Below are 23639 nucleotides of genomic sequence, written 5' to 3'. Positions count from 1 at the left end.
CAGCCGGTGATCAACGAGATTAGCCGAGTGCAGGCGGGGGTGGAGTTGAAAATGGAGCCGTCAAAATGGACAGCCGGACACTTCGGGGCTCAAAAAGTTGCAGCAGTCATGATGACGGATCACATGGTGTCATCATCATTTTTTAAATTTAAAAAAAATTTATAACAACAAAATATTTACAAACAAAACAGAATACAGTCTCTACAAACTATAGTTCATTTTAAACAATAAGGGAATAATGAATTAAATATATAACAAACGCATGAGAGAAATAAGGGGAAACGAGAGGGTAATATAAACATAAAATGAATAGGCCTATTAAATAGAAAGCAATAAGCACAAATTCTAGGAGTTTAAATATCACTTCTTGTAAACTAATACTTCTTGTTTGAATATGCTAAAAGAGGTTTACATTATAGATATAAAACTTTCCAATATATATTAATGTGAAACCCAAAACAAGGGTTTTGATCAAGTCTTGAACATTGATTAAGATTATTTTGGAAAATGAAAGCATTTTCAAAAAACCACATTAATCCAAAAAGATTGAACAAATGGACATTCCTAAAATAAGTAAGCTACGTTTCCCAGAAAGACCAGGTATAAATAAATATATATTTTATAATCATACAAAATAATTTTATAATTATTTAATAAAATAGTTCTTTAACTTAATTTGTAAAGAATCCTTTAGGGTAGCAGGATCAATGATGATAATTATTTTATTACAAGTCTGAGACTTATTTGAGTTAATATTAGGTTATTTACTAAATATACCATTTAAATCGTTCATGGAGCTGAATGCAGAAAATACTCTGTATAAAAAAGGTTGAAATAAACCTTTGCAAACAAGCCAGCCTTTTATAACCAGAATTATTTAACAAAACATGATTACTGCAGTAAAATATATGTAGTCTTTTAATAAGCATGATGTGTACAAGATAGAAAGGGTATGAAAAGTGAATTGTTTGTTTTGAAATTGTGAATCGGAATTTGTCCAATAATAAACCCGAAACACATGCGGTTGTTGTCATGCGGTGAACTCAGCCTATTGTGTTATATTGGCGTCGTCATCAGAGATCTGAGAGCGACTGCACGGCTGATTCAGTCGTCTGATCTCGGAGCACAGTCGTGGTACTTTGATGCCACATGTGACAGTCACGTGGCGTCGGTGCAGCATCAATCCGGACAAAATTTCTAACCAGCATGCACCGCTTTAAAACAGATTTCAATCGATCTGCGCAGCGCTGCATGAAGTCGAACGCAACTATGGGTGCCAGCTACCAAAATATCTTCTTTGGATCTTTTTTATCTGCTGAACACAAAAAGATATTTTGAAAAATGCTGGGTGATGGGACCCATCCATTTCTATAGTAGGAACCAATTGCTATGAAAGTCAAGGAGTGCCAGCTAGCAACATTTTTTCCAAATATCTTCCTTTGGCTTTGTCAATGGGTGCCGGCTAGAATTTTTTTTTTTCAAAAAATCTCCTTTCTCTTTAAATTTTTATGGTGTTTTTTTCATCTGTTGAACACAAAAGAAGATATTCTTAAAATGCTGAATGATTGGAGTCATCCACTTCCACAGTAGGAACCAAATTATTCTGAAGTCAATGGCTGCCAGCTAGCAACATTTTTTACAAATATCTTCCTTTGTCTTTAATCTTTGTGGGGTTTTTTCATCTGTTGAACACAAAAGAAGATATTTTTGATGGATGATAACAGCCTTCTAAGCCTACCAGTAGGCACAGAAGGCCCCTACTGGCTCATATCTATCAGCTGATAACCACCGATAACGCCTATTCAATCGAGTGATAACATTCGAAGCAGGTGATAAAATATTAAATCAGTGATCCACTAGACAATATACGGAATAAAAGTTAGAATCCCTAGCAAAACAAAGTGCATTCGTCTTGTTTTCCTCACTACATCCATCAATCCAAAGTGGAAAATGTGTGGCCGCAGGTCAGTCATTAGTGACACGTCTCCAAATTCATTTATCAAATAGGCACTCAGCAGAAACCCTTTACTTTTACAGCTCACTGGCAGATATTTGAAAAACATCAGAAAACAAGCCTGGAGTGCAGTGCAGTCAGATCGGTTGCAGACGAAAAACAAGCAGTGCGTGTCCTGCTGTTATGTGGGTGTTGGCGATGGCCAGAGAGGGTGATCAGTCAGGAATCTGACGGCTGCGTTGGTAATGGAGCTGTGTAATGATGTGAAGCGTGTCTCTTGAGAGGAGGTTCATACTCTCCTCATAAACAGCACACCACACTCAAACACACTGACCGCAGCATGACTCTTATAGATCTCAACCCTCTGTGATGGAGGAACTGCACTGATTTCAAAGACCAAAAAAAAAAAAAAACATCAATGACAACAAGCAAATAACAACCAACTCTCTGATGATCTGAAGTGCTTCTTTTATCCTCGCTTGTAAGTCGCTTTGGATGAAAGCATCTGCTAAATGAGAAAACTACAAAACGTTGCTGTGATATATTGAGATTTTAATTATTTAGATTTTGCCTTATTTAAGTAAATCTGTGTAAAAAAACCTGACAAACAATACTTAATTCACAAATAATAATAAAAAGGAACTGAAAGCACTTTAGCATATTACAAAAAAAACGAGTCTTGTTCTGTCACTATGTATTATGACTTCAATTGACTGACTATGACTATACACTGCTTGTGACCCCTGACATTTCCTTGAGGCAATGTTTTAAAACGTCAAGTGAATTTTAAATGACCTGAACTTTCAATTTGAAATGGCACCTCTGTCTTGTTCAAATGCACACACAAGAGAATTCCCGTATGCTAATTTTAAGAGTAAATAGACAGAAATATCAAGCTTTTATAAGATTATATCTTATTTTTGACCTTTAAAGACAAACCATTTTTTATAATTATTTTTTAGGGGTTTTTCACTTTTATTATGATAGGACAGTGGAGATTTCAGACAGGAAAGCATTGGGAGCAGAGAGAGAGGAAGGATCGGCAAAGGACCTCGAGCCGGGAATCGAACTCGGGTTTGCCGTGAGCACATCAGTGCTATATGTCGGCACACATTACCACTAGGCCATTGGTGCCATTTTAAACATTAGAGCATTTATTAATTCTGCCATAACCCTTAAATGTACTATCCTGCATACAGTAATCATTTAAGGTGATTCATATGATCACCATTAACAGAATCAAATACAATCACACATTTACTTACAGTTGTCTCTGCACATAAACCAAATTCCATTGAAAAGACATATCTAATGCCTCCATGCATCCATTTGGGCATTCAAGACCAAATATTTCGAAAACTGGAAATTGGTTACCATGCCACAGCCATATCACCCTGCAGCCAAGAGCGGTTACTCACTGAATCTAAGCAGGGTTGAGCCTGGTCAGTACCTGGATGGGCGACCACTTGTGAAAACCAGGTTGCTGTTAGAAGTGGTATTAATGAGGCCAACAAGGGGCGCTCAACCTGTGTGACTCCTAATGACCCAGTAAAGGTGAAGGGGACACCATACTGTCAGTGGGCATCTTCTTTCGGATGAGACATTAAACAGAGGTCCTGACTCTCTGTGGTCATTAAAAATGCCATGGCACTTCTCGTAAAGAGTAGGGGTGTCCTAGCCAAAACCCCTGCATCGTCCCTTAACCATCATGGCCTCCCAATCATCCCTATCCATTGAATTGGCTCGATCACCGTCTCTCCGCTCCACCTATCTGGTGTGTGGTGAGCACACTGGCGCCGTTGTCCTGTGGCTGCCGTCGCTTCAAGTGGATGCTGCACTCTGGTGGTGGTGTGGAGAGACCCCCCCCTAATGATTGTGAAGCGCTTTAAGTGTATGGCCATACACAATAAATGCGCTATATAAATACACACATTACATTACACACTTTTCAAATTCAGCATTATCTCCTCCATATATTTGTTTCTTATGCTCGAATTACATTTTAAAAAAGCTCCTTTTATTTCAGGATGGCCCAGCCACTGGACCTGTGCAGTCCCAATTACTGTATGTATTTCATGAAAACAACAAGTGTTTGTTTTTTTTGGCAAAAAGCTATAACATTACCAACTATTGACTCTTTTATTCTGAAGGTAGGACCTATTCCACCATAATAGAAATTTCCCTTTCTCCAATCATGTTAGTGTATTGAAGTGTTAGATATTGAAACTGTTTGATTAAATTAGGTACATTAATATTTACATTTAGCAGACCCATTTGTCCAAAGCGACTTACAATTGAGGAGGCATTCAGCGATTCAACAAGAAGAGGTCATACACACAAGAAGAGCTAGTTATACAAAGTAACCTGTTTGTGCTCAGAGAATTTAGTGCTAAGAATAAGAGTGCTAGAGATTTTTTTTTCTGAGAGAGAAAGTGTTTCTACAGGTGGTTTATTAAGCCCACTCACCTGTGTAATGCTGTGTTCACACCAGACGCAGAAGAAGCGTCAAGAGCGAGTGATTTACAAGTTAAGTCAATGCAAAGGCGCGAATAGACATCCAGCGGCGCGATACGTGCGAATAGCGAGGCGCAAATTATGCTAATTGAGCGAATTGAGCATTTTGCGCATTTGACTCGCTTAATGCGCAAATCGCTCAAGTTAACCAATCAGGAACTTGCTCTTGTGGGGGCGTGATTATGACGTAACGCCTTGTTGGTGTCCCGGGGGAAAATCCTCCTGCCTACACCGACAACAGTTCATCAAACTAGGCTCGGCTCAGTCAGAAGCACTGCTAAATGCTTCCATCATCCAGGTTAAGTTTCTGGAGGAGTTAATGAGCTCACAGAGCTGGCTGCACCTCGGAAAGGATCTAGTGGACTCAGACACTGCTCCAAATGAATCAATGCTGTTTTTCAGCTTTCATAAAGCACATAAACACAGCTATTCTCTCAATAAAATCCATGTCAGCCATTTAGCAACGTAGTTACAGTCACCGGGCAGACAGAAGCCCTGCCCATGATGCGAATCCGCATCTGTTCTGAAGTGAATTGACGTGCGAATGAAGCGAGTAAACTAAAAATGTTCACGTGTCTATTTACGCGCGAGTAGCTTGATTTATCTGCACGTACCGCGTCTGGTGTGAACACAGCATAAGGCATACTCGGAATTTATAGTATTCTGGGTTTGTGTGTGATGAGGTGGGGAAGAAAAATGGTGTGTTGGTTTTATTCACTGGGGCTCAGATGCTCACGGAAAGATGGGTTTTTAGTTGTCGTCTGAAGGACATTAGTCAATCTGCAGTCCATGTGGGAAAGGGAAGATCATTTCACTAGTGTGAAACATTGAACGAAATGGTTTGGGAAAGTGACTTATTGCCTCGCTGTGATGGTAGAAGAAGGCGTTGCTCACTCCCTGACCGGAGGCTCCTGGAGGGGATGTAGACCTTCAGGAGCAGGTGGAGATAAGAGGGTGCAAGCAAGCTTCAATGATTTGAACTTGATCCAAGCTTTAACCTGTAACTAATGAAGAGAGGTAAAGAGAGGTGCTACATGGGCTCTCTTGAGCTCATTGAAGACCAGATGAGCTACAGTGTTCGTCATCTGCAGAGGGTTAGTATGTGTTAGCAATATGCTCTTTAAAGAACAGCTGATCATCCAGGATCACCGCAAGATTCCTTTTCCAACTACATGGGGTAAAGGTGGATGATTCCAAGTATGTAAAATAAAATAATAAAAATCTCACATATCACATCTGATGTTAAACGTATTTATACAGACACAAGTCACTCACGCAGAGGGCTGGTCTCTTTGTAGGCGAGTCTTGTCGGCAGTGGCCACTGTGAATACGATGCCTTTGCACCAACTCATCAGCTGAAGGATCTGTCCAGAAATGATCTGCTGTCTTCATTTTAGTGTACTCTAATGCACAGGGGCCCACTGAGGAAATAAAGTACAAAACTGATTATTTGAACAATGCCAGCAACACAAAAGAAACAACGAGAGAAAACAGTCATGTTAAAGCTCGTATCGTAAGCATGGTAATCTATCTGATACTTTAATACACATACACATATCATGTGCAAATATAAGAGGTCGATGTACTTTTATAAACATCCAGTAAGTTTCAGAACTCCAAAATGTATTGTTGGTCTGAAAGCAGCTTTTATTGAAAACAAACTTCCACTTCTTAAAGCGACAGTTCACCCAAAAATGAAAATTTACTCACAATTTACTCTCCCTCAGGTGGTTTCTAGTTTCTTTTTTCCTCTAAACACAAAAGAAGATATTCAAAAAACACGTTGGATACTCAGTCAATGGCTAACGATTTACAGCTTTTTTCTAAATATCTTCTTTTCTGTTCATCAGAAGAAAGAAACCCAAAAATGTTTATAACAATTGACAGAATTTCAATTCATTTTTGGGTGAACTAGTCACATCATGTTTTTACCATGATTCTCCATTTCTTTTCTAAAAGTTTTCAACCAGAATGGTCCTTTTCAGTAGCTTTAATATGTAAAAATGTTACCCAATACTAGCAGTGAGCATTACTTTAAAGTTTTGAATATGGCACATCAATCAAAATAGCTTGTTTCAAAGAGAGGGTCAAAAACATGATAAAAAAAAGAAAACAAAACTGTCTGTTACTTCTAAATTATGACCTCTGTGGAAGTCATAAAAATTATCTAAAATTCATAGGACCCAATCATACACCCTGCGCAAAGACATGCGGCTTAAGACGTGTTTGGCGCGATTTGTTGCTATTTTCAGACCAGCACAACTGTAATAGCAAATAAATAGCAAATCCATTTGCACTACTCTGTGGACTCATGGGTGTGCTGGTCAATAAAGGAGGTGTGTTAAGGCGCACTGTTGGTCCATTGCTATTTTGCGAAATTAAATTAGACTGTGCTATTGACCAACTAAAATCCAAACTAAGGTCTAAAGTTCAACGCAGTTCAGTGGAGCGTGTACAACGCAGTTTCCTTACTCCACAAAAGTAAAAGTATAAAGAAAAGAGAAAGTAAAGAGGCCAAATGGAGGAGGCTAGTTTATTATCCTCGTGCACATGATCTGTTTAACAGTTTTTTCGCTAGTGAAGCCTTCAGTTTTCAGTAAGGACTCACTTGCAAAGTACGCCATGTAAATAGCAAATGTACCATGGCGCGACGCAACTGCTAACACGTTATTCTCAAAACACACCCATAAATTATTTAGGGTAATTTCCCACCTAGACTTTTGTTTCGGAACCGGTCTCGTTTCCCCAGTTAGCTCGGCTCGTTTGGCATATGTGAATCCAGCAATCCCACTTGGATTCACAATAAATCAATCGGTCTGAGATTGCCTGAATGAGGTAGTCTCGGCTCAATTGAAACAAACTTTGGAGCAGACCGATTGTAGTGATAAAGCAAAACGATCCAACGAACTAATGAACCAGGTTATATGACAGCGTATTATGGATATGTAATACACATGACTATATGAAGAGAGGATTACGAATAGGGCGTGATGTCAGTCCTACCGGTAAATGTGCGTTTCATGTCAAATACAAAAGTGAAAGCAAGCTGAACTATTAACGAGAGCTCTTTATCCGTTCGGAAAATTGACTGAACTGCAGTCTTGGTTTATCTGTTATATCTCTCTATAATGTAAAGCCTATAATGAATAATTCTAGCCAACGGCTATGTATGAGAAAGACTTATCTCTGATTTATACATGGTGATGATGTCTGTGGGTGTCACTCCTCAAAATGAAAGCGCAGCTTTTCACTTATAATGTCTTTTTGCTCATTGTCATAAATTAAAATAAGGCCGCGTGACAGCTAAGTGGGACTCACTGAAAAATAAAACTGTGGAACTCAATGTGGACCAATGTGAGAAGAGTTTACTCACACGTGACTATTTTAGTCTGTTTAGAAACTTTGCAGTGTGAAAGCGAACTGCACAAAGAACAAAAATAAACATTGTAATAATTGTAATCCCTGTTTCGGAACAAAACAATCATTTAACAGGTGTGAAAGTAACCTAAGAGTATAAGCATAACCTTGTTAGACAATGCGCTGGGGCGCATACCATATTTTTGGATTCAGGCACTCCCTTAACGCTTTTGTGCCATCCGCTTCAGACTTTGCCCCTAGATCATTAATATAGAGCTCATAAAGTAAACTATTTCATGACACCATTAAACACTTTCAGCATTAAGAATTAGACTCATGATCACAAAAACAGACTTACCTAGCAAAGAAGCGAGGATTGGGCCATCAACTGGGTCCATTAGGATAGCCTCTTTTTCATAAAACTTACTGAAACAACATTGAAAACAACTTTAAGTTCAGATAACACCAGTTTTCAAGTCTAATTATACCTGAAATGAACTGGTCAAGTTTGCTTTCTCTTTATATATTCAATCCCACCTCTCTCACCTGCTGTTTTCCACCAGGTACAGTACAATCTTGTCCAGCACTTTCTCAAGGAGTGCAGCATGGATCCACACATGTCTGACGGCCTGAGGAGAGAAGTTCAGGACTTTGGGCATCTTCCGGGTGCTCTCACTGTATGAGAGAGACTGACTTCGCCTAAAGCAATGAGTTAAAAAAAAAAAAAAAAAAAAGTAAAAAATTTAAAATACTTAAATAACAATAAAAATAATAATAATTGCGTTTTGTCTTTTATCCCTAATCAGGAAACTAAAACTGGAAGAGCTGCAATAGTGACAAATGTCTACTGATGTTGTGAATTGATGTTGTGAAATGTCTACTGATGTTGTGTATTGTATTCGCAATAAAAACTGAAATAAATTTTTAAAAAGTTAAAAATGAATCTCCTTTGACATACACTGAAAATGGCAGTGGTTTAATAGTAAAACACTAAAAATGCTAAAGTAAAATTGTCTTTCCTTACTATACAATATACAGGGTTTCCACTTTATGTTTTTTAATTCCCTGACTTTCACTGACAAAAAGTATAATTTCCATGACATCAACACTGTAAAAACATCTTGCTGCCTTAAATCATTTAGTTGACCCAAATTAATTTCAACTTACATAAATTAAATTGACACAAAATATTTAAAGAGTTCACACTTAGCTGATGCTTGATAATGTAAATGTGTGTTTGGAATGCTGATCTTCGATCCCGGGGCTCCCTCCCGTTTAGTAGGGAGAGAGGGGAGTCTGAGCTCAGATACTGTAGGTCTCAAGAACTCCCCTGGACTATGCTAGGAAAGAGGGGAAGGAATCCGGGTGGATGGGAGGATTCTTCAAGAAGATGGCTAAGGAAATCTGGCTATTTATGTGCATTTGTATTCATCTGATCGTATATTATGTGATATATAATGCGGGACCCAAGGTGGTCAATCATGAGCACGTGATCCTCTCAAAATTAGTTAATAAATAATCTTCACTAAGTTAAACTTTATTTACCTTAAAAAAATTTGTTGAATCCTGATAAACTTATTAACATAATTTTAAGCAACAAAAAAAATTGGTCTCGTCTTTTGTCATTACATTTTTTTTTACAGTGAAACAGGCTGCTGTTGTGCCTTATATTCATAATATAATATTTAAATTATATGTTCAAATAAAAAACATAATATAATATGGTTAATAAAACAGATTTAGATCGAATATAATTTTGCAGGACTTCATGAGCTTTGATTTGATCATTATCATTATGACTTTCTCATCACCGCCTGCTTTTGGTGGCGTTTTTGTCTGTGTAATACAAAGGTGCAATGTAGATGTTTATACTTCAAAATGTTGCAAATTAACATTGGTAAATTAATGAAATACTGCAGTTTAATATATTACTACAATAATAATAATAATAATATAATAAAATATAATTTTATTTTTAAATGGCCAAATTCAACAAACCACAGCTACCATTTTTTTTACAGTGTACATTTGAACTACTGAATATATTTATTCCATGAACAGTATTTATTGGAAAGTTCCCTTTAGTGAACCCAGGTCTCACTGGAAAGGGAGATGTGACTTCCTGGCTAAATAATGGACTAATAATTAAAAAAATATATATATCGATGAGATGCAATCATTCCAAAATATGTTGCCAAATGTAAATGCATAGTAGGTTTTTAGGTCGTGTGCACAACATAAAATGAAAATAAAATGAGTATATGAACTGGGTATAGGAAATCTGCATATGAAAGCATGATCCACACTCACAGGGGGGTGGGGGAAAGACCTTCCTCAGTGTGTGCACCATAACCCCATACCCATTCAATATTTTTTTTTTTACTTTCTTTATTGTCAACAAGTGGAAATTTATCTTTGGCTTCACCACACAACCCCATCATCGTTCACATTACACACATCACAGAAAAAACAGGAAACACAAATACATTCAATGTAATCACATTAAAAACTCAATTTAAAACCCTATACATACTTAGAACCCAGTTTTTAAAATGCTAATGGCAGTTGGCACAAAGGACATTCGATACACATTTTTCTTTACTTGAGGTTGCCTAAAACATCTTTTTGATGGCAAGAGCTGAAATTTTATATTTAGGGATCCGTGAAGCACTGGGTCTGCGCAGGGCCGTGCCCCCGATTATATACACCTGTTCTCTTCATTTATTTTCTGTATATCTGAGTGAGTCTTAGCTGTGTGTTGTAAAGTATGGTCTGACCTGCTCTCAAAGACCAGCTCCAGCTCCTGGGCTTTTCTGCACAGCTCTTCAGCCGGAGGGAAATTTTTGGCCACTTTTGTGAAGAGTGCCGCTATCTTGTTGCTTCTTAAAAAGCCAGCAGCTCTCCGCTTCAACCCATGAAGCACACAGGCTTCAACGGCAGCTACACATTTATGGACAGAGAAAATGGACAATATTGCATTAATGGATCATTTTCCAACAAGAACGAACACATTACACCAGTCCATCAAAGGCTTTTTGTGTATCTGAGAAACAGAAAAACAGGGATGATTGCAAAAAGTGAGCGCACTTTCAAGAATCATACTTTCAAGTACTCTTCCAGAAAGTAGACTACTGTTTAGACATTTGCAATATGTCTTTTTATATTTTATTCAGCAAAGATACACTAAATAGATCAAAATAACAGTAATAACATGCATAATGTTTTGTAAAGCTACAATTCTGTTTCAAATAAGTGTTTTTTTATTTTCTATTCAAAGAACTGAGAAAAAAATACATCATTTAATCTAAAGCATAACAATGTAACGGCTGCTAAAAATCAGCTTCACCAAAAATAAATTACATTTGAAAATAGATTACCAGAAAAAAATAACAGAAAACTACTGTTATGCTGAAATAAATGCAGCCCTGGTGAGAATAGAAGGCTACATTCAAAAAGTCAGAAAGATTTTTATTTTAATGTAACCAAATTTCCATGATTCAGATGTTTTATCTTCTTAATATCTTTCTGAAAAAACAAACTTGAATATTGATAAAAGTCAAAATATAAAAATAAATTGATAGAAGTTCATTTAATAAGTACCCCTGGCATATGAATAGTTTTGAACTTGACTGTAGATATAAACATACAACTCAAAGAAATAGCAAAAACAACAACAACAACAACAACAACACACCAGTGTTAATTTCATCAATAAAAAATAAAGGACAAAAATGGTTGTTGCTTTTAGCTTGAAACAACCAGAAACTGGACAGTTTGACAATTATTATGTGACTTCACAATTATTAATTATTAAGTTATGTGACTAAAAACTATGCATTCTGATCTGCATGTACCAAATGACACAATGCAATGCCGTCGTCCAGTGGATTATAACAAAAACTAATGTTGGTTAGTTTTTATCTCATTGACTACATTTTAGTCACATCTTTTTTTCGTCAATGATATTAAATTCTGATATCACTGTTAGCGTGCCCTCCAATTTTTAATGATTTTTTAACAGCGAGCTGTCATCTACTTGGGAGAAGAGGCATGACTAACATAGAGTCTGCATGTCTATGTGCATCCGATTGAAGTATTTTTTTGCATGTTTGCAAAAACTGAAGACCTGTGAAGAGATGATTCCATCCATCAAGGACCTCAAGGACAACACATACCAAGAGATAATGCCAAACATAGAGGACTTCTAGAGGTCTCCATAATCCTCGGCCAGGCCGTATCCTGAGCAGATGCTGGTCATGTAGGAGTGGAGGGCATGAGACCGATTGCTTAAAGACCCCAGTGACAGACGAGTCTGATCCCGTGAGCCAGTCTGAACACCTGCTGGTGACCTAGAGTACTCACACCTGCAGCTTCTCCAGGATGGATGTCCAGCGGTCTCCAGTCTCTGGCACCTAGACGCAAGCTCTGTACAAAAAGTTTGGCCATAGGAGAAATAGTCATGCCCAACTGAGCCTGGTTTCTCTCAAGGTTTTTTCCTTCACTTTCGTCAATTGGTGAAGTTTGTTCCTCACCACAGTTGCCACTGGCTTGCTTGGTTTGGGACTTGTGGAGCTGCACATGGATGGATTTGCTCTGTAATGTTTGAACTTTCAGCATTGAAAATTAAATCACACTGAACTGAACTAAACTAATCTTCAACTCTGAAAACTGGACTGACACAGTTTCAGTTTACTATAATCTTCGATGTGAAGCTGCTTTGACACAATCTACATTGTAAAAGCGCTATAGAAATAAAGAAGTATATATAAAATATATATAAAAAAATATATTGAAAGTTAAATAAGTGAAAGTTGAGCAGGTCTCGCGATTGAAATGATTGTTTCAGTCAGAGAAGAAAGTGATGAAACGCCAAGCACGAATAACTTTCATGTATACATGGATAAAAAGTGATGCAAGTTGGATGGGTCAGTATATTAGATGTCAGAATAATCATATTTTCTGGGATGGGAGTGAGATTTAGGGGGGTGAGTGTAACAGCCAGCTAGCAAAGTGCTATGCAGGTAAACCCCACTCCCCTGACCTCAAAAGGTGCCCAAGTAACAGGCACTAGAGGCTATGGTCTTTCGCCTCCTTGCAACCGACTCCCATGCAAAGAATCACTTGTTTGATTCCAGCTCAGACCGGGTTGGGTACAGTCGGACCGTTGGGTTGCATTATATTGCACTACATATTAAGTTTGATGCTGTCTACCTGCAATTTATATTACAAAAGAACAATTCAGCACACACACAGTTGAAGTCAGTATTATTAGCCCCCTTTTCATTTTTTTTCTTTTTTAAATATTTCCCAAATGATGTTTAAAAGAGCAAGGAAATTTTCACAGTATGTCTGATAATATTTTTTCTTCTGGAGAAAGTCTTATTTGTTCTATTTTGGCTTGAATAAAAGCAGTTTTAAATTTTTTGAAAACCATTTTTAAGTTTTAAGTGAAAATTATTAGCCCCTTTAAGCTATATGTTTTTTTCGATAGTCTACAGAACAAACCATCGTTATACAATAACTTGCCTAATTACCCTAACCTGCTAGTTAACCTAATTAACCTAGTTAAGCCTTTAAATGTCACTTTAAGCTGTATAGAAGTGTTTTGCAAAATATCCAGTAAAATATTATTTACTGTCATCATGGTAAAGATAAAATAATTAAGTTATTAGAAATGAGTTATTAAAACTATTATGTTTAGAAATGTGTTGAAAAAATCTGCTCTCCGTTAAACAGAAATTGGAGAAAAAATAAACAAGGGGGCGCTAATAATTCAGGGGAGCTAATAATTCTGACTTCAACTGTAGTTTATAAAGTTTGATTTCACTTTGTTTTATTTTATTTTATTTTTATAGTTCATTTAAACAACCTACTGTACTTATTTCATGGATTTTGTCACTATAGTCCCTAAATGTATGTAAACGCAGCGAATTGGAATTTTTCATTTAAATTTAAATCTTCTGTCCCCCTCTCAAACACTCAAACCAAAGTTACAGCACTGACTGTAAGAATCTAATCATGTCCATGTCTATATTTTAATCCAAGTCTTGCTGGAAAAAGAGAACAACAACAAACAAAATGAAGGCTGCTATAAACATCTGAGAACATACACAGGGTATACATAAAGTAAATGGTTATACAAGAGATTTACATAAATACTGCATAATCATCTCGTGCATATGCAGCAAAAATTGTGTTCATTAAACAACAGGTGGTTTGCATAGCTAACTCGCATGCATGTGTGTAAAAAAAACAACACCACCCAGAGAGAGATGGAACACAAATACGTGGACTAAGAAACACAGCACTACGTGGCAGTGTCTGCAGAGCTGATAGTGCGGCTCCCAGGACTAATCTTGTGAATGTGCTCAGATGGGGTCGGGGGAAAGCCTGTGTAGCCATGGAAACCCTTACTGATGGAGCACTCGGTGTTCACTGAGAGCTGGGCAGGGCTCTGGAACAACATCAGCTGTTTTGTGCTCATCTCTGCCTCGTCCCTCATACTGTGCTTTTCAGCCTTTTCTTCTCTCCAATGTGTCACTTTTAGTTCTTTGTCTTGATATTTAGTGTTTTTTCATCTGACTCCAGCACTTCATGACATTCCCTCTCCTCCATTTATAATCTGCACAATCTTTTCTGTGCCTGTATCTATGCGTTTCTTTTTTATCTCCTCATCTTGCCCATTATTTGTCTCCAGCATTGCAGACTGAATGTCGGAGAGATAAACATGAGAAAAACCCCATTCTAAACCTTTAGTCGAACTATTAAGAGAGATGCACGTTTTTACAAACACAGCAGCTGCTTTCATCCGATGCTGTATTCATTGCTTCTCTTTGACCAGCCTAAATTAATTCAAGCCAAAGAAAGAGGACTAATCAAATAAGCAGGTGAAATGAATGAGCGATGAATAGACGGACCATCAAACGGGTTCAAAGGTCTCACAGACTTTATCTCATGAGAGGATCTTCATTTGAATCGTTCACAATAGCTTCATATTTTGTTTACTCAACAGGTTGAGTTTCAGAACTCTATGAGTGCTTCTATTAAAACAAGCAGAATCCTGAAAATGTTCTTTTTAGAGTCAGAATTAGTAACTCGCTTGTGCAATTTTAAACACGGTGTCTCAATATATAATGTATGATTTATGACCTTAAAAAGGGGACCTATTTTGCCCCCTTTACAAGATGTTGAAAAGTAGAAGTTTCAGCTTAAAATACCAAGCAAATGTTTTAGAACACTGAAACTGCCCCTTTTAGACTTTGATCCTACTTATGCCATTTCGGCTTTAAATTCAAATAAAGATTGTGCTCCCTGCCCTCTTTTCAAAAGAGGGGGAGCTACAAATGCAAGCATAGTGTCAGCATAGTGGCAGATTCAAAAACAATTCTAAGTCCTATGATGATGAAGGAGACATCGTCTCTAATGGGCTGGGCTTTCCCCCTCTGATGACATGTACATGTTCTTATAACGCTGATAAGAAGCTGGTTATAACCCTTTTTAATAGTTAAACCCTTTATAAAAATGATTTTTGCATAACAGGTCCCCTTTAACATGCAATAATATTAGCTATAATATGCCTTGTGAAGGAAAAGAAGGAATGTTTGAATTAAATACTGTTCAAAAGTATGAGGTTTGGTAGAATTAAAAAAAAAAAAAAAAAAGAGTTTCAATTAAGCTTTTTATATTCAGTTATTAGTAATACAGTAAAAAGAAATCTATTTTTTTAACATTTTCAATTGTAATCTATTCCTGTGATTTTCAGCATCATTATGCAAGCCTTAAGAGTTGCATGTTTCTTCAGAAATAATTTTTATGTGCTGAATTGGTGCTTGTGAAAATTTTAGATAGCTGACAGCTAGGGATGTCCAGATCTGATCACGTGTTTCGGTCACAGTTTCAGACTCCACCGGAATCGAACGTTACCTCTCGATCAGGACTCGAATATATATATATATATATATATATATATATATATATATATATATATATATATATATATATATATATATATATATATATATATATATCAATTCAGTCATTATATATATATATATATATATATATATATATATATATATATATATATATATATATATATATATATATATATATATATATATATATATATATATATATATATATATATCAATTCAGTCATTATATATATATATGTAATGCAAAGCAGACTTACTTTTCTATTCCACCTGATTCTCAATTCAGTCATTATACTGAGAGAGGGAAATGATGAATCAGTATGCCAGGTAAATGAAAGCAGCTTTATCCAAAACAGTGAAAGGAAACATGTAGAGAGAGAGAGAGATTGCACGAACAAGAAAATAATATTCCAGCCAAACAAGTTTCCAAAGCAATATTCAGGGCAACAAACAAGCCTCAAGACTCATTGTCACAGGAAATGGCACAGGGAGAGGCGGCCACCCCCGACCCTGATCTCAAACGCTCATTAAAAATGTAATCACACCACCAACACTAATGGTTTCAAATCCCACTGTCACAGAGTGAAACCTGGATATATATGACACCCTCCACTCTCGCTGACCAGCACTTTACACCGCAACATAATGACGTAAAAGCGTCTGAGTGACGAACAGCATGCTTTTAAAGCCATGCGTGGATTAGTGACGAAATTAAGAGATGTCTTAAAATCCTACAGAAAGGCGCAAGGTTGATAATTGTATCCCATATCTGTGATGATGAGAAATGTCAGTGTTGACATTTCCATCTGCAGTGTGTAAACATCGCTATAATAATGATGGCTAATTACTCCCCCATGGGCAGCCAGCAGAGTCTGGCTACCCTCCATTCATCTGCTATTATCTGCCAGTGCCACACTAGAAGCAGCAGTAATATTACACCATTACACTATTAGCATACATACTTATGTTGTAAATCATCCATAATGGCACAACGATTAGGTTCTTACTTTTCTTCTCCAGTATTCCTGCTTTTGTTCAGGAGCCTGACTTACCCTGATGTTGTTGCAAATGTAAATGCACTTTGAGTAGAAAAGAGCATAGAAAATTAATACCTATGGCTCCTGATGATACATTGAGGCTTTATGAAGCAAAACAATCAGTTTGTCAAGAAGATTATTTAGCTTAATATTTATTTATCTCACAGTCCAGAGTGTTGTGAACGTGCTCAGGACTTTTAGATTAAAGGTAATGATAATTGTAACACATTTCGTTTAAGCATTAAACCTTTGAACAATATTTAATGTGTTCCTCATTATTTATATATTTTCAAAATAAACATGTATTACTATTTTGGTTCTTTTACAAAACAGTAAAGCATTTACCATCTTGTAATGTTGCCATTCCTTTTCACAACACTTAGGCCCAATCCCAATTCTACCCCTTACCCCTTCCCCTTACCCCTACCCCTCGTTTTGCGCGTGCACGCCAAGGGGTAGGGGTGTCCCAATTCTCTTTAGCTTGAAGGCGTAGGGCTAAGGGAAATGGGTGTATACCACTTAGAACGAAGATTTTTTAGGACCACACTCAAAACCAAGGGGTAAGAAAATTTCCCAGAATTCTCCAGCCACAATGGCAGTATTGCTGAACCCGGAAATAAGGAGATCCACAAATTAGTATTTTTGTCATTATTATGAATTTTTATGAGAAGCAAACACATGATTTAATATATCTAAAAAAAACGCTTAAAAAACACTTTAAAAAATCCATTAATAAGCAGCAAATTACAAGTTTGAGACAAAAGTCTTTTGCTAATAGCAAGATTTGCATTAAATAAAGTGTGACCATAAAAAATTTAAATCATGTTAACTTTCTTGAACAGATGGTTTGCTTTTTGTGGATTAGTGGTGTATGGCTCCTTTTTAAAGCACCATTTATGCACAGACACCATTTTAAAAGTATTGACTTGGCACCTTCATCGTAAAAAAATATCTAACCAATGCCTAATCCCACATAAGTGTGAGTATGCAAACAGCTAATTCTCTTTAAGCAAACTAAAAACACCAGACTTTAAACCTAAACCACAGGGGGTCTTTAATCATCAAGTTTGTCTCTGATTCATTAGAAAAGAAAAAAAAAAACACTTTAGAGACAATGCATTTGAGACTATGAGGGCCCTATTATGCACCTGGGAAATAAGGTGCAAGACTTTTATGGCTTGACTTGTTGCTATATTCAGACCAGCTTAACCCTAATTTTCATGTTTTGCGCCACATTGTTTAAGCAGCAAATCAATTTGTGCCACTATGGGGACTCATGGGTGTGCTGGTCTGAAAAGGAGGTGTGTTAAGGAACATTGTTGGTGTGTTGCTATTTTGAGAAACTGAAATAGATTGTGCCATTGACCAACTAAAAGCTGGTCTAAAGTCCAGCGCAGAGCGTGTTATCTTTGCGCCTATGCAGGTTCAAACATTTACACTAGGGATGGGGAGTCGACTCTAAAAGAGTCGATTCCTCGACTCTAGATGGACCTTAGTAGCGGAATCGACTTCAGGACAGGAATCGACTCCAGAATTGAGTCTGTTTATTTAATATTTAACTTTCTGTCTCCAAGATTGCAATGTAATTACCTAGTTTTTTTGACTGCAGATAATTTGCTGCTGGTTTTGTCTGACCAGAGGAGAACTGCACAATGTAAAGCTGCAATTGACTGAGTAGCATTGTGTAAAGAATATGATACAGCATGTTTCATCCTTGCGCTGTTTTAAGTGAATGTAAATGGAGTTGATTCCAGGAGTCGATTCCACCGACTCCAAAATAGTCGAGAATCAGAGTCGACTCCAAAATCCCCAGAATCAAACACTCCTAGCTTACAGATTGGGGAATATTTTTCTCATAGTTGCCTCTTCCGTGACCTTTTGTGTTTCAGCTGACAGAGGTTCAGTGATGTGGCAGGAGACAGTTGAGAGGACTTGAGATGGAGACAGAGCGGGGCAGAAGAGTCACGATGAATCAGAGCTCAGTGAATTAAAGAAGAGCAAACAACCGGCTAAATCCAGAAACCTGCAATGCACACGGGTCCAATAATCATCCACCAAATCCCACGTCTGCTACACACACACATAATAAAATGAGTTAACAAGGCGCTTAATCAAAAGGTAATTTTCAAGTTACTTTGATTGGTGTTACTCAGAAAAATCACAGTGGGGCTGAAGAAAGTTGCTTGACTATATGCTTCTGTAAGCTTGAACGGCTTGAGAACAATAATTGCTTGGATACAGAGAGAGAAAAACAGTCTTTTAAACCTGCCGACAGCGTTTGACCTCTCACTGAGCGGTGCTGATTAAATTCAAGGGAAGGTGGCATGGTTGCCAGCATCCTTGAGCTGTTTATAAAATGTAAAATGTAAATACGAATAAAGCTGGACAGGACTATATAGGCTTCATCTAACAGAGTAAATATGACCTGGCAGAATCTGTACTACTCATTTATTGTGTTGACGCTCTGCTCGATCATTAAACACTATGTTGTAATATCTCATTGTCAATTTGCACAGCTACGGAGAAGGTGTGCATCTGTGTGTGTGTGCGTGTGTGTGTGTGTGTGCGTGTGTGTGTGTGTGTGTGTGTGTGTGTGCGTGTGGAAGAGTGATAACTTCATTATGTGGAGAGATCTTCTGCTGGCAAACAGCGGGCAGCACTTATGATGATCGATTGCACATTCACTTACTGGTTCCTACACACCGAAATCATCAATTTGCGTTAATCTACACTCAATAAACATTTGTTCTCTTTACTCCCACTGAATGTTTGGTCTACCTGGGATTTAGCCAAATCATCAAGGCTGCCCAACACTTGGCAGGTACTGAAACACCCCAGAGGCTTCCATGGGGAAAAAGAAGAAAATGATCTCTCTTTTAGATCTTTCTCCTTGAAACGAATCAATATTTGTGAGATTAGACAGAGAGATTTTATTTTTTATTTTTTTTGGAGTCAGAAAAATCAATGTGTCTCTTTCATCTAGCTTACTTAGAAAATCTCAAAGTTGTATTCCAGAACAAGATTTTATACAACTTCAAAACAAAAGAAATGAATACTTTAAGGCAGAGATTCCCAAACTAGGGCCCACGGGCCACAGTTAGTCCATGGTAACCTATGATTTGGCCTGCCATCCCATCTGAGAAGAGAGGGTGAATGATAGGGATGCTATATAGGATAGGGAGATTGCCATTTCTAATATAAAGTAAACTTTTATTTGTTTGTTTTATTGTTAAGCTACAAAAAAGCTAACTGAAATGAATTGTTTCAATTTAAATGTTGTAATTTAGTTTAAATTGCACCCGATGCAAAGACTTTGGTGAGTGAATCAAAGCAAAGGCAGATTCTGCTTGACTAGTTTCTTCAGCATTAAACTCCACTGTCTTATAACTGTGATTGTTTATGTTCTTATTGCAATAAGACTCAAAGTGATGTTTTTTTATTTATTTTTAGAATATTATTTAACAAATTAGGAAATTACCTATGGCAACTTTAATGTAAAACAGTTTGGTTTATTTATCTTCGGCCCACGGCTCTCAATGATATTTGGTTTTTGGCCCTTCATACGAAAAAGTTTGGGCACCCCTGCTTTAGGGCAAGACTGCATTGAATTAAAGAAACACTAATAGCACTTATGTTACAAGGAATATTATTCAGTTAAATCCTTTTAATTTAAACATTTTATATAATAAATGTGTACTGAGCATCTAGCCTATTAAAGAGCTCCACATTAACACTAAATGGCCACACTTTGTAAAAAATTGTTTCTACTGGAGCAATTTTTTTTCAAATTATTAATTCATTATTTTTTTAGGGTTGGTGCCATTAACAATTTAATAAGCCTATAAATATTGCCATTTTGTTCCACATAAGAAAAATTTTACACTATAGCAAAATGAAACCATAGTATTCATTTGAGCTGAAAGACAGGTGGCGACTTACTGTATGAGCCATGCCCAAGAACTAAAGAATAAGTTTTAGAGCAAATGTGTTATTGTTGTTTTAACAGACTCAAAGGTGTTTGAGTTTGGTGATGAATGTCTTTTTGAGGTAAACTATTTGTAAGTGAATTTAAGTGTCACTGACATGGAAAGATACCATAACAATCCAGTTTGAAGGCTTTTCATTCCACTAAATCCAATAAAAATGTACCATGATGTGGGATATTCAAGTCAAAATGTAAAATAAATTATATCATTGCTACATGCATGTTAAAGGGGTAAGAGAACATAACTACAGTATTATCAGTTTTTGGTATGTGGCTATACCAAATGATAACTGTGATAACTGTGGCTATCTTAATCAAATGTGTACAAAAATGAGGTTACACATTTTTACAGATTTGGCAACACAGGCTCATTTAGGACATGTACTCCCGTCTACATTTCTGGAGAGCACAAATTATGTAGCCAGAGGTACATCTGGCTGCATTTCATCTTTAAAACGAACACTACAGGGTGGTCTCATGCCACAGACGGCTTCTTTTCATTTTAGCGCTACCAGCTGACCGCTTACCTCTGTACAGACAGGCCCCATACGTCAGCGGACTTGAGATGCAGAGCGGAGTTGACCGCAACGACAGGGAACGAAATACGGTTCGAAAAACAAAGTAAAAAAATAAAATAAATAAACAACAGGCTGAAAAAGTGTTAAAATCCCGCAGCCACGACAGCTTTTCTTTTTCTAGATTTCTTTTGAAAACACTTTCGGTTGGGTGTAGGGAAGAGGGTGGGTGGGTCTGTCAGTCAGTAGACAGCAAGCTGGCCTGGTCGACTAAAGTCTATATTGCGCCCTTTGGTGGATTTATGTGAGAAGAATACACTTGAGAGGAATTTGTGATCATTAAAAAGCGTACACAGCGGCCTCTGGTGGATTTGCAAAAACAAAACTACAAGCAGACGTACCTCCGGTTACGGATTTCGCTCTCCCAAGAAATGTAGACCTGGGTACGTATCCACAATGAGTCTGGATTGGCTTTTGTTGTTACTCTCTGCTGAGACTGGACAGTGTGTTCAATATGCATGAATTTAGATCTACATTCCCCAATTACAAAGACTAAAGGATCTGAAGTGTGCTCATCACAGTTTTTATACTTTTAGTGCATAACAATATTTTTCATTGCATTATGTCTTCTAATAGCCAAGAATTCATTGTGCATTTATTTCAACACAGGCTTAAAAAAACTCTTCTGGGTTTATGGTGGGTTCACACCAAACTCGGAATTAACTACTCACACTAGTAAGTAACATACAAAGTCAATGCAAATGTGAAAATAGATGCGAATTACTGCTGGGTGGCGCAAATGACAGGGAATGAGCAATGCATTTGCCCAATTCACTTTAATTGCCTTTTTCTGAACAATTTGGAAAAACATCTAGTTTTCTAGAGTGAGTGACGCAGTGGTTTGTGTTTGGTATGAACCCATCATTACACTTAAAATATAAACACAGTCAATATTTTGGTATATCTCTGCTAAAATCTTTGGTGGAACCTTTGCCAGTTTTATTCTATGTACAAATGGAGGAGGATAAAAAGGTATTTGGCAGTGAAGGCAGTAAACACTTAACCTTCCCCCTGGTCAAAACCACCTTGAATGCCAAAGTGCATCATGAGTATGTACTTGCAGTTACAAACAAATGCAAAATTCTTCTTCTAACATTATTCCAGCATTTCTTTGACTTACCGCAGAATGAGACGATATGGCTGCTGTCTTCATGAACAAACTTCCTTGTGACCGCTTCCTCCATGATCTGCTTGACCTGTGATAGACACAGACACAGCAGAAAAAGAATGAATGAATGCAACATACATGTTTCTACTGCTTTGCATTAGTGAACACTCTCATGATTGGTGAATCTGCCATGTCTTATGAACATGTTTTCCCCTCACAAGTACTCTCATTAGCGGCGCCATCAAACACTCAAAGCTGAAAAAACTGAAAAAAACTCTGCAATAAATAACAGGAAGAAGAGTAGGAAGAACGGAGACCGTGACTCACCTCCCCTGACTATGAAGAGGAAAAGTAGAAAATGAGTGTTGCATGCTTGATGTATGCATGTATGAAGCGTTTGCTTGTCGTGACTGCGGATGGTGGATCTACAGTGGCATAATTATGACGCCAACTATCGAAGACTTTGAAGACAACACATACACCTAATACACAAATACACTTCATTGAACATGTACATAAGGACATCACCTATATACTATATAACTACAGGATAACTATGTTTATATATAACAACTTGAACTGTTAAAAGCTATGAGTTACTAGTTAATTGTAACTAAATTGTACTGCACACATAAATGAAAGGAAATTGACCCTCAGTCTGATTTGGAGGGTATTTGAGTAAGTAAATTCAGGTAAACTGTAATGGACGCATTCAGAATGAAAGGAAATAGACCCTCAGTCAGATTTGGTGGGTATTTGAGCAAGTAAATTTAGGTAAACTGTACTTGAGCACGTTCAGAACCTGGATGAAAGAAATTAGCCCGCTGATTGGCTTGAGGAAGTGGCTAATGGAAATTTCCTGTTCTGTGTGTTTCCTCTGTTGATACATTGAATGAGATGAAAGCGAGGGCAGGAGTAATGTGAAAGTAACCACAAGTTAAGCAATGTTATACACTTGTTATTTTGAAAGGGTTTAGCACCCTCCTGTTTGGCCTCAAGGCTTGCCTTATGAAATATTTATGTGCTTCTCATAGTTGCAGAAACTCTCATGAGCTTCTCCTTTAAAGAAAGAGTCAAAAATGTCACAGTGTGATGACAAACACTCCTCTGTGTTTTTCTGCTTTTCTTTCTTTATTTCTGGTTTACGCCAATCAGAGCGGTGAGTGACATTTCTG

General features: G+C 37.2%; 1 protein-coding gene across 1 annotated transcript in view; it reads right to left on the bottom strand.

Annotated features, from left to right (window-relative positions):
• Nucleotides 1-23639, bottom strand: part of sgsm1a (small G protein signaling modulator 1a) — a 95720-nt gene that overhangs the window by 49105 nt on the left and 22976 nt on the right. The window contains 5 exon segments of the mRNA XM_056457528.1: nucleotides 5744-5889; nucleotides 8184-8251; nucleotides 8372-8524; nucleotides 10603-10765; nucleotides 22477-22552. Coding sequence (XP_056313503.1) covers nucleotides 5744-5889; nucleotides 8184-8251; nucleotides 8372-8524; nucleotides 10603-10765; nucleotides 22477-22552 — 606 coding nt within the window.

This window comes from Danio aesculapii, chromosome 5 (assembly GCF_903798145.1).
Source record: "Danio aesculapii chromosome 5, fDanAes4.1, whole genome shotgun sequence".
Classification (NCBI taxonomy): Eukaryota; Metazoa; Chordata; class Actinopteri; order Cypriniformes; family Danionidae; genus Danio; species Danio aesculapii.
This window is presented reverse-complemented; position numbering and strand designations above follow the sequence as displayed.